At 37.1% G+C, this 10,619-nt stretch overlaps 1 protein-coding gene across 2 annotated transcripts; it reads right to left on the bottom strand.

Moving 5' to 3' along the window:
- Positions 1-2,493: 2,493 nt before the first annotated feature.
- Positions 2,494-9,903, bottom strand: LOC141600074 (DNA (cytosine-5)-methyltransferase DRM2-like). 2 transcript variants are annotated; one of them, XM_074420248.1, is made up of 11 exons: positions 9,794-9,903; positions 9,640-9,715; positions 8,524-8,642; positions 8,321-8,430; positions 8,088-8,225; positions 6,487-6,583; positions 6,304-6,350; positions 5,290-5,508; positions 4,964-5,063; positions 3,953-4,764; positions 2,494-3,039 (listed from the first exon to the last, which is right to left on the bottom strand). In XM_074420248.1, the coding sequence occupies exons 4-11, from the start codon at positions 8,321-8,323 to the stop codon at positions 2,605-2,607; spliced, it is 1,851 nt and encodes a 616-aa protein (XP_074276349.1). In that variant the 5' UTR covers positions 8,324-8,430; positions 8,524-8,642; positions 9,640-9,715; positions 9,794-9,903; the 3' UTR covers positions 2,494-2,604. The 2 variants fall into 2 exon arrangements, with proteins under 2 accessions (XP_074276349.1, XP_074276350.1); XM_074420249.1 differs by having other exon boundaries at positions 8,321-8,416; positions 9,794-9,891.
- Positions 9,904-10,619: the final 716 nt, after the last annotated feature.

Here is a 10,619-nt window from a genome sequence, read left to right as displayed (position 1 = left end):
AGGAAATTTTTAAGGGCATGGTGGAAAGTGTGATGAAACGAATCTCATCTTGGAATGGCATTTTCTTATCACCTGCGGGAAGACTGACCTTAATTTCTTCCGTCCTATCCAATCTTTCCATTTATTTTCTATCGGTATTTAAAATACCGGTAAGTGTGACTAATAAGGTGAATTCTTTACTGTCACATTTTTGGTGGGCGGGAAGACGAAAAGGGAAGCCTATCCATTGGTGTAGTGGGCGTTTCCTTAGTTTACCAAAAACTAAGGGTGGCCTTGGGATTCGTAATATTGAATGTTTAAATCAAGCAATGTTAGCTAAGCATGGGTGGAGGATTTTGTTTGGAGACAACAGCTATTTCATAAAAATATTCCGGAAAAAACTACTTCAAAACGGTAAGGTGGGGAATAATTTTCCAGTTGTGAAACGACAAAATTTTTCATGGGGAGCGAAAAGTGTTCTGCATGGGTTACTTTTTCTGAGACAGCATATGGGATGGAAGCCGGGAGTAGGGTCGCAATTAAATGTCTGGACTAGTAGATGGGTGGAGGGAGAGTATCCGGAACCTAGCCGTAATATCCTAGGTCTTGACTCAGTGGATTTGAGAAATTTACGGGTTCATGAGCTTACAACAAGGAACCACTATGGAAGAGATGTGGTTTGGAATGAGAACTTAGTCAAGCACCTATTTGAGGAGGAGTGTGCTAGAAACGTTTTAGCAAAGCCAATATGCGTGTCACAAGTGCAGGATGAGGTTTATTGGTTGCATTCTCTGGATGGCAAGTATAGTGTAAAGAGCGGGTATGGGGTACTTCTTGAGGAGTATATGACCAGAAAAGGAACAACTAAGGATAAAGAAAGGATCTCTGAGACGGTGCGTATCTTTTGTAAAAGAACTTTATGGGGACTACCGGGACCACAATCATGGAAAATCCTTCTATGGCGAATTCTGACGGACTCCTTGTCTGTTGGGTATAATTTTGCGAAAAGAGGTATTGTGATGGATACTTCGTGTAAGTTGTGTAAGTCAGATTTACATGTCATGGAAACAATGGAACACCTGTTTCGAGACTGTCCTGTGTCTCGTAGATTGTGGGCTAGCTCTGAGTGTGGGATTCGTACTAGTATGGCTTCGTTTATGCGTATTGATCATTGGATTATTGGTTGGATCTCTTTTTTGAAGAACTTGGAGGATGCGGAAATGAGGCTAATTCGGTTTTTGGCAATGATCTGGTGCCTATGGAGCATTCGGAACCGGGCCCTGTTTCATGAACTTGAGTTTCATCCCATTGGTTTTTTTAATTTATGGACACAAATTGTGGGAACGGCGGATCAAGTCAGTAACAGGGCTCAAAAGGATATTAGCACGGGCGACAGCAATATAAACTCGTCACAACAAGGGAGCTTTCTATGGATTCGTGAAAGCAATCCGTGCTGCCTTGTAGGTGAGGTACGACATTGTGATGTTGTTCGGGTGATGGTTGATGCGGGGTGGAGAGGGAAGGATATTGCGGGCGTGGGTTGGGTCACTTTGTCGCCGACTGGGGATCAACTAATGACAGCCGAGGTAAGAATTACTGCTGAATCTCCTTTGCAAGCGGAAGGGTTGGGAGTGCGAATGGTTATTCGATGGGCGCATGACCATGGTATTAGGCACTTGATGATCTCGTCTGATTGCTTAGGGCTTGTTTGCCAACTGGCGGGACTTGACCGTCCGCATCACCAATTAAAGGCGGTTCTGGCCGACATCCAGTCTTTCTTTCCTTTCTTTCATTGTTTAGCTATTAGTTACATTCCTAGAGTTTTTAATAATGTTGCTCATAGCCTTGCTTGTAAGGCTATGTCTCCTTAGTTAGGTACGCCTTCTTTTACAGCTGCCAAAAAAAAAAAAAAAAAAAAAAAAAAAAAAAAGACATTAATAATTGCAACAATGAAATGCAATCATTTTGTAAAGATTTTGAAGATTGCAGCCACCGTAAAGTTATACTATATGTAATTAAGGAGATTAAGCGTCGACACTAAATATCATAAACTTTAAATTTAATAATAATGTTACATGTTCAAATAAACAAAATTTTCAACTTTTATAATACAAACGGATCAGGTAAAAAGAAAGTGGGCAAATTAATGTGATTATGCTTTAAATTATTTAGCTTCTGTGGGATTTTTTGTTTTTTATTTCTTTTATGAAACCGTATTAGAATCATATACCCGGATTTTTTTGGCCAAACTCGGACCCAATAGGGTTTTCAGAAAATCATCGTATATACGGAAATTCGTGTAATTAAAACCACATACAATATCTTATTCATACTCCGTATATTAAAACCCTACTTTTTAAGGGAAGGTTTTTAAATAGACGATAGGAGGCTGGGAGCTGTGATTATCAGGAGTGGGTGTCAACGACCATGGGGATCTCAAAACTATGGGGTGATGTCAACTAATGTAAAGTGTTGCAGAGAAAGGATGTTCTTATTGTAGACACATTCTCACTCTTGAACTGATAAACACCGTTATTTTACTCGAGAGATCAGTTTGTAAAGCAGTTATTCAGATACATTAATTATTGTACCTCCGACAGATTTATATATTTAAGCTACAGTTGGTCATAGATTCCTAGCCATAATGCATTTAACAAGGTCCAGGATACGACAGTAATCGAAAAAAAGTGAGGACTCCTTGCCCTCAAGTCCATCCCGACTAACCCGATTACTACCAGCAAGGTTATTACAGGGGCTTCCACCAATCAGAAGATCAAAACCCCCATACACACTAATCAACTGCTCTATTCTGTCTCCTGTCAGTTTTTGCACATCATCAATATCGATCAGAATTCCCTTCTGATTCGTCTGCTCCCACCAAACCCTAACAATGTCTCTGTTCACTTCCGATTTTTCTACCGATACCACCGTCTTCAATCGTACTCCAAGTCTGTGAAGAGCGACTTCTGCACCTCCAATTCCCGAAAATAAAGATAGAACATTGATGCCCTCTGGAAATAACTCCTTCAGCACAGAAAGATGGTAGGCCACTGTATCAACCTGCAGTGTTATGCACCAATCAGCACAGTCATGTATTTTGGCATGGGAACCTATTACTTGGTCTCGGTAAAGTTGTCGGACAGATACATATCTATATTTCAGGCTCACCGTGATTCAATTTTGAGACATAGGGATGCATCCTAAAATGATAACAATCCATAAGGGGACAGGAACACCAAACATATCTCCAAAGCAAAATTTAGATTGGAAGTGTGAAACATTTACAACTTTTAGGGCTTGCTTGGAATGAGAGTAATTATTAAGGGGGTGATGGGAGTTAAAATAAGAAGAAATGGGAGGAGATTGGTGGTTAGCGGTGGTTGTAGAGGGTGCAAATAGGTGGGGAGGGAGGAATTATTACCTCCATATGGAGGTAATTCATTACTTGGGGGGGAGGGGGGTAACAATTACTCCCTTAATGGAGGGACTATTACACTATATTTCTCTATTTCTATCCATTTCTATCTCCAACCCTCATCCATTCCCTCCATTTTTTAGTTCATTTTAGCTCTATTACTCCCCTAATAATTACTCTCATTCCAAGCAAGTCCTTATAGTTAAAGTAGAGCTACGCTTGACACATGGGCTTAAAATCGTAAAAAATCATACTCTGCTCGTATATTCATCTTTTCCTCTACTTTTGTACTGCCAACGCTTCTTTATCGCTCTTAAGAGAAGTGTCAGATTAGTAAATTGTCCGGTTTGGATTTCATACCCATGACCTTTAGTGTTGTTTATCTCTCCTAAGAGAAGTGTCAGATTAGTAAATTGTCCAGTTTGGATTTCATACCCATGACCTTTAGTGTTGTATCAAAGAGTTGTATTTCGACAGAATATGGCCATAACAAGTAGAGTCAAAATAACATAGATTGAGAAAAAAAAATAAAGAGCAACAAAAAGAAAGGAGATATACCTGAAATGAATTACCAAGTGACTTGTACCTGTCTGTCCTACTAACTCCACCTCCCCTAGTGTGGTTCCTTGGAAACCCTAAGAGCATTTCGACTTCATCAGGTTCCAGAGGAGCCACCTTGTTTCTTCCAACCCATACCAAGTTCCATTTTCGACATTGCTCAATTACATACTTTTGGACATCTGGAGGTGGATCGCCATCATACCGTTCCACAGCCTTCCGGATCCTCTCAGTCAGTTTTGCACTACCGATAGCTGTTTGCAAGCAATTAAGTTTAGTTCTAGTGTCCCACCGAGGCCACCATCTCTTAGTTAAGGGTAACGCCTCGTGGATAGTCCGTGGAGGCATCGGGAGTAGAGGATAACGGTTCTCTATTGGTAGGTTGTGAATATATCCTCTCTTACGAGCCGCAGCACAAAAGAATTTTGAATCCACAAATTCAGGCTCCACGTCATAAAGGAACCGTGAGATGGTGTCCCAAACTCCTTTAGGAGCAAGTGCTACGTTTTCATAGTAGAAGTATGGAGGACCTAAGGCTCCCTCTGGAAGTGTTCTATGGAAAGGGGGACAATGCTCTGTAGGAACTCCAAACCCTATCATTGGCTTAGGAAGGCGAATCGGCTCGTCCTCAAAATCTCCTCTATGTTTTTTCATAGACAACTCATATTCAGACATCTTTCTCTTCTTATGTTTACCATAGTGACCGTTGAGCTTAGGTTTTGACGGAGGATCAACATATGATGCATCTAATGCTCTTGCTAACTGAGCAGCACTAATGAAATCAGCTAATTCCTCAATTGACGACTCCGGACCTGATGAAAAGAGGTCAACAAAGACTAGTGCACATTAGAAATTAAAAATCTTTAAATAACCTAAATCTATAATCTGTGTGAATGTGTCTATCAAAGATATAAGATGTGAAAAAACAAATGTAATGAAGAACGCATATAAGTTACTTAAAAAAACTACAAGTACGAGTTGTATGAGCGAGCAATGTTATAGAGCAAATACCACATCTTTCCATTGCTATTGAAATTTCATCCGCGGGGTAACCCATGTCTTTTAAATATTTAAACTTCGGCTGCTCTTTTGATCGAGGGGGGGAACTATCCTGTGATCAATGGAATGATGTGGTAAAAGGTTAGATAAGGTGGTAATCAAGAAATAAAAAATGGAAGAACTACTACGAATACCAAAGGTTTTTGTTAGCTAAAAGCAACTAAATCCTCGCTAAGATACGGTACACCTACCAGATCATTTACATGATAGAAGGATTGTGTTTTAGGGACAAATAGCATAGCTTAGACAACAAAGTGCTATCAACTGTATATTAGTACCTCAATTCCAGGACAACTATCTGAATCAGAAAGATCCTCAGCGATATTTTCATTGTAGTCTGAAGACCAATCATCAGAATCCACGTCAAATTTCTGATCAGAGTTAGCATCTAGGTTCTGAGAAAGTCCATCATTCACCCTTGCAGCAAAGTCCCAATTTTGTTGTGTTTCAGAATGGTTTTCAATGATCTGCTCATTTGAGGCTGAGTTTTCAAGATGCTGAGTTTTCAATGAAGAAAAAGATTAACATAAGAACGATTATATAAAAACGTAGCTATTTTACATTGCCAAATGAGTTACAACTTCAGTAAATGCTTCACAAGCTACTGGTTACTGCAAATTTTTATTCTCTAATCAAGCTACGCCAACTAATCTTAAATTCCAAGCAAAAAAGATAGATGAACAAATCATGTTTCAAAGTTTCTCTTAGTTATATTTGTAACTGTAGAGAAATGTTAATTAATACTCCCTCCTTTTCTTAGATTTCTACACATCGAAATGGCATCATAGTGCGATACTTAAGAAATATAATAAATAATACACAAGTAGAAAGAGAACATGGTAGGAAGGCCATATGCATAAGAGAGAGAAGTGAAAGACCAAAAAGAGAGTGGTGAAAGTCAAAGAAATTGACCAAAAGAAAAAGGCAGAAAAAATCAATTAAAATGACGGAATACATAGTAATATACATGGTACCACAGACTTATCAAAGGGTTCTTGCTAATGCCGTTATCTTGTTTATTCATCAAAACTATTAATCTAAGTAAATGGGTTAAGACATAACCAAGAGAAGTTTATGAAGCTTATTATAGTGTTATACAATACATAATTGCAAGGGGTACATTTGCCTATATGGCTATATTTTCCCACAAAAAAGATACATGTAATATTTCAGAATACTTGCACATTGAGACCAAATAGATCATAAGAACATTTCTGAAACTGTTATTGGTCACGAAACTGTTATTGTAACAAGAAGAAAAAGGTCACGAATGAAAATGTCCCCTAACTAACCGCATAAGTAAGAAGAGCGTTTAGGATAGAATCCATATCACCATCTCCTGCTCAAATGAACAATTAGTAAGTAAATAAAAGCTTTTAAGATAAAATTCATATCCCAACAGCCTAAATGCTCAAGGACCGCGGCAAAAAGAAAAGGGGCGTGAAAAAAAGCCCGGCGAAATCATTTAAACTAACCATTTTCTTCAATTGCTTTTGATACCAAATCTTCGGAGAAACCAGCTTTAACAAAATAACGAAACAATGTTGAGGAAGGCCCAGAAGAGGAACTTCCCTAGGAAACAAAAAAAATAATAACCAAAGGTTAGTTAACACAATAATTTAGCTACTGAAAGGGTTATCTTCAATAGATACCACTAGTCACTTGGGGCTTTGATATAAACAAAAAGATTGTGCTCATGAAATTATCAACAAAGGAGCAAAAACCCGTCCGAGTTGGCCCAGTTATATCGTAAATCGGCCAACTCGGTGCGCCATGGCTCGCAAATGGCGCAAAAAGCTTGAGATATTTTTCTTGCAAAGATTTTTTTTTATAAAGGCACTTTTTGACTTTTTGTGGCCTAAATTTTTCAATAAAATGATGTATTGGCCAAAATATTTATTAGATATCATTTCATCATTAAAATGAGATGAAACCAGCAATAGTCGATTAAAATAGCAATGGAAGCTTCTTTTACACAAACTGCCGCAATATCATATTATCATCAAATGATCACATCAAATACAATTCCGAGATGTACACAAACTGCCGCGAAATACTATAAGAAAGATCATCATCCTCATCATTATCATTACCCCGTGGCTGCTCTAAAGCAAGGGCACACAACTTTTCAAACTGAACTTAAACGAAAGCAACACAGGCATAGGGTACAGGCTGTAAGTGCCACTGTAAAAAAAAAAGTAGCATCAATGGAAACATATGACTTCTGCCTAGAGTCAACTATCAAAAAGGTCCGCAGAATCTACTATTCCAAGAAAGTAATTAGAAACTGAATTATCATTAGGCCATACTATAATTACTAGGTTTAAGTAGAAGTACACATAGATAAGATTGACATTAATGGTAACAACAGAAACATTCAGAAACGTCATTTTTAGCTTGAAAAAGAGAGGGCATCATTCTTAGTTTGAATGCAACTGTGCAAGGATTAGTGAGACGTTAGTTAATATGTTTGAGTGCGCCTTATAGATAAGGCGTTGTTGTGAAAAACACTATTATGCAATTTTCATATTTTTCTTATTTGTTTATTTGTTTATTTTGCTCCTCTTTGCTACACTATCCCTAGCATTTACTCCTTTACATGTTAACCCTCTATAAAATCCAAAAATGTGTTATCACACATTATTTCATTCTAAAAGTAAAACAGTCGCCTCGCATCAGTGAGGCGTACATCTTCGCCTTGTACGTTGTAATTGCAGTGTGCCCTGCATTTATTAAACTACGACACCATTTATGTGCGTAAAAAAGAGAGAGCAATGACTTAACCAAGTTTGAATAACCTAATTCAAAAATTACTTGTTCCATAGTTTGTACTTCTTCCACAAAAAATAAGATCAATAACCGTACTTAAATAACCTAATTCAAAGATAACATGCACGTTTACATGTGTTGCAAGCATCTTCACTTTTCAAACAAAGATATTTTAAGTAACATAAATTGATACATGATTGACAACTTCTATCGACGCAAGGAAATGAGAAACTCCAAAAATACAGATAAACTCACAAATTGGTAACTTACAGTTAGCAATATAGCGCCCAGGTATCATATCACTCACCTCTTCTGTGCCATTACACTGCTCTGTATTTGCAGCTGTGAAAGATGTACCAAAATCAATAGTTGGTTTCTTTTCTTCCGGCTCATCATCACTACTCCAACTAAATTTGCCACTCTCATTATCAGAATCAGTTCCATCCTACACAATCAACATATAAAATTAATTAACTAGTTTACGAAAATCAGAGAAACAACGAATATTATGAAAATTTGAATAAACGGATCGCATGGTACCATATGTTCTGCGACGAAATATCCCTACAACCCCAGCAGCCAAAAAAACTCTTTAAAACAGGAGTACTCAATCTTAAAATGTAAATGTTCGTTTGCCTGACATGAGATATCTGTCAAAAATCAGAACTACTCATAAGTACTCGCTGGTAAATAAAATATGACGGATTGACGTGGGGGCGGCATTGAAGAGAAAAAAGTTGCACCTTTGAATAATTTCAAGTCAACAGTAAGTTAGTCTACGGTGGAAAAGATCCACGATTGTCTAGCAAATCAATTCACTTCAAGACACGTTCTACAAAATCCTGTAAAAACCTCACCTGCACTGAGCAATTTAATCACAAGTAAATCAGGCCACCACATTATCTAACAATAGTTCGATCTCCAAACCAAAATGCACATACATATTATGGGGTCGTCAAATATTAATCATCAGTTGAACCCATCAACAAGAGGTACTTCCTCTATTCCAGCACGTAGTTTACAACTACTGTTTTGGATTAGTTTTTATGCAAGTGAACTACAGAGGCCCACAGTTATTCTTTACCACCATAAACATTCCTAAATAATGAAATTTATTGGCCAGAACAAATTAAAAAGGAATGCATTAACTATGTGGGAGACTAGCTTAACCAGAGGTCTCGAGATCAAACCCGATAACGCAACAATGTTAAAACTCATGAGGGAGAGCTATATCGCCCTAGTGGTCCTACCAGGCACGATTATGAACTAAACCGGAAGGTTTACACCAAAAGAAATCGCTAACATTCCATCTCAATCTTGTTAATCGTATTTCTCCTTATTTATAGAATAATGATGTAATTATATCGCTTTTTGCTAAATGAAACATTTTAGTCTAATCAAAGAGAATAATATAAATAGGATGGATAGAGCAATGAAATACTCATGACTGAGTAGCCTTGTGGTGGCACATTGTACGGGACGGCGGGGAAATACATGCCAACACCATTGCAAGAAAATCATCATACAAGAATATATGCAATTGGTTTTCGATCACCATATATTAAAAAGATAATAATAAACCCAAAAATGCCACTGAGGAAAATGATCAGAATATAGAAAAAGTATGCTCATATACGGAGGAAATCATTCAAGCAGCAGCAGCCAGCATCAAAGCCATAATCCAAAATGATTGAACAACAGAATGATTTGGGGTAATATGATACCAAAATAAAATAAAAAGAGGAGTAATCTAGAGTTAATTGAGTGTTAAAATGGTGGAATTTAATTTGACAGAGAAATGATGGAATGAAAAGGCAGGAAAACAAGCAAGCAATTATGAAAGGAGAGAGAAGGAGTACATGCAAGAGCTTGATCTTCACTTGAATGAGATCTGGGGAGTCAAAGTTATACGAATTGAAATTCCCGCGAAGATATCTGAAAACATAGAAAAATGGGGAGTTAAACATAGAAATTCCACCATCATCGGATGTTCAGTTTTAATGGCGGACTTACATCGCTAATAGGAGGAGAGAGAAACCACAACACCCCCCACAGTCGCACAAGGACTGCCTACCCAATTCAGATTCTTATTTTTCTCAGGTTAAGTTTGGTGGCACTAACCTAACCCATTTATCTATAAATCTATAAATATTATTAAAAAGGTACATAAAACCCCCAATTAAAAGCCACATAAGCATGGCTAAATGCCACCTAGAGCTACTAAATGCCACATTGCCAAAAAAAAAAACCACGTCAATATTATGCAAGAACTAGTTTTGGAGCCCGTGAAAATCACGGGATCGTTAATAATTTATTGTTTTAATCAGCTTAAAGATTATGGACTATGAATGATTATCTCCCAACAAATATTTAGGCGTTATTTTAAGTTCTCTTTATTGATTGAATGAATTAGAGTGTTTAGACCGACAAAATTAAATCTCAAAGGTGTTTAAGGTAGACAAGTAGAGATATTGTGATAACACAAGAGATGATAATCGTAGACAAAAATATGGCAATGAAATTCATCATTTAAGAAAAAAGTGATATGCTAAATTAGTAGAATGTATTAATTATTAATAGGTATAAAGATGAGAGGAAACTAAAAAGATTATTACATTTACATTCTTTTGTCACATTAAAATTTGTCATTTTAGGTACCATTTAATTAAATTGTATAAATTTATTTATAGATGAGTGAATGAAATCAGTGTCATGTAACTATAAATTGATAATCCACGTCACATTAAAATTTTCATGTTACATTTAATTAAATTTGTCATTTTAAGTACCCCTTTAATTAGATTGTATAGATTTTAGAGGGGTTTTAGGGCCGCCGCAT

Source organism: Silene latifolia, chromosome 9 (assembly GCF_048544455.1).
Source record: "Silene latifolia isolate original U9 population chromosome 9, ASM4854445v1, whole genome shotgun sequence".
Taxonomy (NCBI): Eukaryota; Viridiplantae; Streptophyta; class Magnoliopsida; order Caryophyllales; family Caryophyllaceae; genus Silene; species Silene latifolia.
The sequence above is the reverse complement of the archived record's forward strand: the minus strand, read 5'-3'. Positions and strand labels throughout refer to the sequence as shown.

What these genes read in the sequence shown, in the direction of transcription:
- LOC141600074 (XM_074420248.1), bottom strand. An exon ending in ATAGTTGTCCTGGAATTGAG is followed by an intron (nt 5,064 to 5,289) that starts GTACTAATATAC and finishes CATTGATCACAG; the next exon opens with GATAGTTCCCCCCCTCGATC. An exon ending in CACTTGGTAATTCATTTCAG is followed by an intron (nt 3,040 to 3,952) that starts GTATATCTCCTT and finishes ATAACACTGCAG; the next exon opens with GTTGATACAGTGGCCTACCA.